The 3,671-nt window shown below is 35.5% G+C and overlaps 1 protein-coding gene across 1 annotated transcript; it reads right to left on the bottom strand.

Moving 5' to 3' along the window:
• Positions 1–584: 584 nt before the first annotated feature.
• Positions 585–2,053, bottom strand: LOC120357539. The gene is made up of 2 exons (XM_039448201.1): positions 1,324–2,053; positions 585–1,256 (listed from the first exon to the last, which is right to left on the bottom strand). The coding sequence occupies exons 1-2, from the start codon at positions 1,573–1,575 to the stop codon at positions 1,152–1,154; spliced, it is 357 nt and encodes a 118-aa protein (XP_039304135.1). The 5' UTR covers positions 1,576–2,053; the 3' UTR covers positions 585–1,151.
• Positions 2,054–3,671: the final 1,618 nt, after the last annotated feature.

Below are 3,671 nucleotides of genomic sequence, written 5' to 3'. Positions count from 1 at the left end.
ATTATACATGTTTCATCTTTTCGATAACATATATTGATCTGATCTACTAGTTATTTACACATATGATTACACAGTGTTTACAGGTCATCATAAAAGATTAGTACGCAACGATCACGGAAGTCAAGCAACGTTGGAGTCGTAACTTGGATGGATGACCGCTGGGGAATTTCCAAAAAAAAGTACCTGAAAATTTTTTTTTACGAAAAATGTTTTTTAAAATGTTACAAAAATATTGTTTTGTTCATTGAGATCATTTAATGCAATAATATAATAGTTATGCAGATATTTTGAAGAAAATATTTATAGAGAGTTTATGTAAGACGTCTAATAACACAAGTATACACGGTTTTGGACCTGAGCAATCAAAAGCTGTTTATAAGGTAGATTCGGGGGCTGAATCCAAATCAGCAGCCCGTTGTTTGAAATTGGTTCTAGTTTTCGAAATATTCAATAAATTCATTATTTTAGTATTTTTGACCATTAACGGCCATTTATTGAATTGAAAAGTATAAATCAGAAATGAACAGAGGTTGAACTAAGTCTTTTATATTTCTTGGGATCTGTTTCACGCTTTAGGATCCAACAGTAGTCGCTCATCATGCCTTCGTCCCAAAATCCTTGGTATCGCCTTTCGATTTTCGCTATATCTTAATGTAGCCGCTCTCCTTGCTCGTCGCTCGTATCGCCCAAGTTTTGTGGGAAAAAATCAAGATGTGAATGCAGAAAATGTATCTTGAGAGACATTCGAGCTCCAATCTTGTGGTAATTCTTCAAAAAATTGTCGATTACTTGTTTGTAATCCGGTGATTTGTGGTTACCGAGAAAGTTGTGAACAACATTTTTAAACGATGCCCATGCTGCTGCTTCATCAGGCGTTAAACATTTTGTAAACTTTGCATCAGCCATTACTTTTCGAATATCAGGTCCGACAAATATTCCTTCTTTGATTTTTGCGTATGACAGTTTTGGAAACAACTTGATTAAGTACTGGAAAGCCGGTCCTTCGCGATTGAGCGCTTTGACAAAGTTCTTAATAAGGCCAAGTTTAATATGAAGAGGTGGCAATAAAATGTCCTGTGGGTTCACAAGTGGTATAGAGGACACATTTTGTTGTCCTGGCTCATAATGGGTACGACTCGGCCACACCTTTCTCACATAAGGTGTGGCCGATGATCAACTGCACGGCTGTCCCACAGACACAAAAAACAGCAAAATTTCGTGAATCCAGATTGCATCCCAACCAATAGACCAATAACCTGTAATGAATATGTAAATCAATTAATATCTATTTCGAAATTAAGTACAATTAATTTATTTCTCAACCTTTAGATCGCCACAAATTTTCCATTGATGCTCATTGTATTTGATCTTGGCCAAAATTGTACGCATTGTGTCATAGCATTCCTTAGTTTGTACTGCGTGAGCAATCGGAATCGATGGTTTTTTATTTCCAATGTGGAGTAGAGCCGCCTTCAAACTGTATTTAGAACCATCTATGAACAAACGCCATTCATTTTGATCATATGCTGTATTCATCACATCAAATAAACCTTTGATGTCATTGCAGAAACACATGTCATTTTCTTTTTTGAAGAAAATAAAATCGCGTGATTTCTATTTCTGTATATAGTGACTTGTGTTGTAGGGTCAAGATGTTTCCATTCTTGCAACCGTGATGCAAGCAACTCTGCTTTTTGTTTCGATAAATTCAAATCGCAAATCAAATCACTCAGTTCACTTTGCGAAAGTAAATGCTTTTCTTCCATAACGAAATCGCTTTCCTTGCTCGACTGTGATGAAGACAAAGTTCTTAAGACATTTTTTGCGCTTATACCTGGACAAATTGGCAATGGATCACTGTCCATACGTGGAACTGGCTTCGACACTGATGATACGTCCGGATATTCATACCATGCTAGTTTCTTTGCATTTATACTGACGACATTCATTGAGCAAAAGTAGCAATCATCTACATGATTTTTCTGTTCTCTCCATAACGTTGGCACAGAAAATGAAAAGTATATATTTTCACCAAGTGACCACTTGTACAGTTTTGTTCTGCACGCGTTACAAAACAATTTCGGTACCCATGGCTTGTCAGTGTTTACTACAGCAAAACCAAAGTACTGCAAATACGCATCTTTGAGCGCATTTGTCATGATTTTTCCACGTTTTCCGAGCATATAACATCCACAAACGTAATAAAAACACTTTGAATCGACTGTGCAACGTCTTCTCTGCATTTTCACACGTTCCGAAGCACAATCACAGTACAAAAACAAGTTCCGAAAGATGTTCGATGCAACGTGGTCAGCTGATAGCTGTTATAAGAGCGCAGTACCGCCACCATCCGCGAACTCGAAAACTAGAACCAATCTTGACAAACGGATTGAAGATCTGAGTTCAGGGCACCAAATAACGTTAAGAATCGTTCTCATCTGCTCGGGTCCAAAAGTTGACCCGAATTTGTAAACTTGTGTAATCGTTTAATTTTGATGACACAAAGACGACCTAATCGATCAAATTTTAAACGTCTATATTAACTAGTTTATTAAATGTTTATTAGACGTCTTTTCAACCTGTCATTTCTCACTGGAAATACATTCATTTATTACTGAAATTACAAATATTTCTTCATATATGTGTTTCAAATTCGCGCACTTTTTGTATATGTATGTAGCCACGGCCCATTTTCACTACATCTCGTCGATATGACAGGTATCCTAATCTCAATAGTTGTCAACTTTAACGCTTGATATCTCGGTTCGCAGGCCAGTCCGACACTATTTTCTATCAGATCCATTTATTTCATGGAAAAACGCGTCCAACGAGCCTAATTTCGGGCACGTTTTTTTGTGCGCAAATGAACGGTGTGCAAGTGAGCGGTGCGCAACGGAACAGTGTGCAAGTGTACGGTGTACAACTAAAGGGTGTCTAATGGAACCATGTCCAAAATGTCGTGTCTACTTACACCGTGTCTAATTGTACGGTGTCCAAGTGAAGGCCACTTGAATATACCAACATTCGATTCAACATTTTATAATTAAAAACTTACAAGAAAACCCTCAGAAGTGTCCGCCTCAAATTTACATGAGCCTTTAATATGTTATATTACAGATAAATATAAGATACACATATTTTTTTATACGTGTCCCGTTTTCACTTTTAAGAGGTAAAACACTCCTTTGAACAAAATCGATTTTCTTCTTTTGAAGAGTTATATTATCGAAACTATAAGAGGTAGAAAAGAATGTTCTAATTTAAAGTGAAACGGCTTGAAGAATATTTTATAACACTGATAAAAATTTTTTGTAATTTTTTAATGCTTTTTCCCACCATTTACTTATTTTTTTCAAACTTATTTTTTATTTCTTTTTATAAGTAAAGTAAATCTTATTTTATTACAAATTCAATGGTATATGACAAAGTTATGATGCGACATTTCCATTTTTCAAAAATAATTAAAAACCTTTCCATAAGCATATGGTACGACGTCTATTAAGCTGACACAGCCAATGCAGCACAATCGAATGAAACACAAATAGAAATTTGTTGTTTTTTGTTGCTAGTTTGTTGCTTAATTATGACCGATAAAGCATTTTAATTGTTTATATTTTGTCTTTATATCGGTCAAAGTTCTTTGTTAATAAATAAGAAACATTTGTATTGCA

Source organism: Solenopsis invicta, chromosome 4 (genome assembly GCF_016802725.1).
Source record: "Solenopsis invicta isolate M01_SB chromosome 4, UNIL_Sinv_3.0, whole genome shotgun sequence".
In the NCBI taxonomy this organism is placed as follows: domain Eukaryota; kingdom Metazoa; phylum Arthropoda; class Insecta; order Hymenoptera; family Formicidae; genus Solenopsis; species Solenopsis invicta.
Note: the sequence above shows the minus strand (reverse complement) of the source record. Positions and strands in the feature narration are given on the sequence as shown.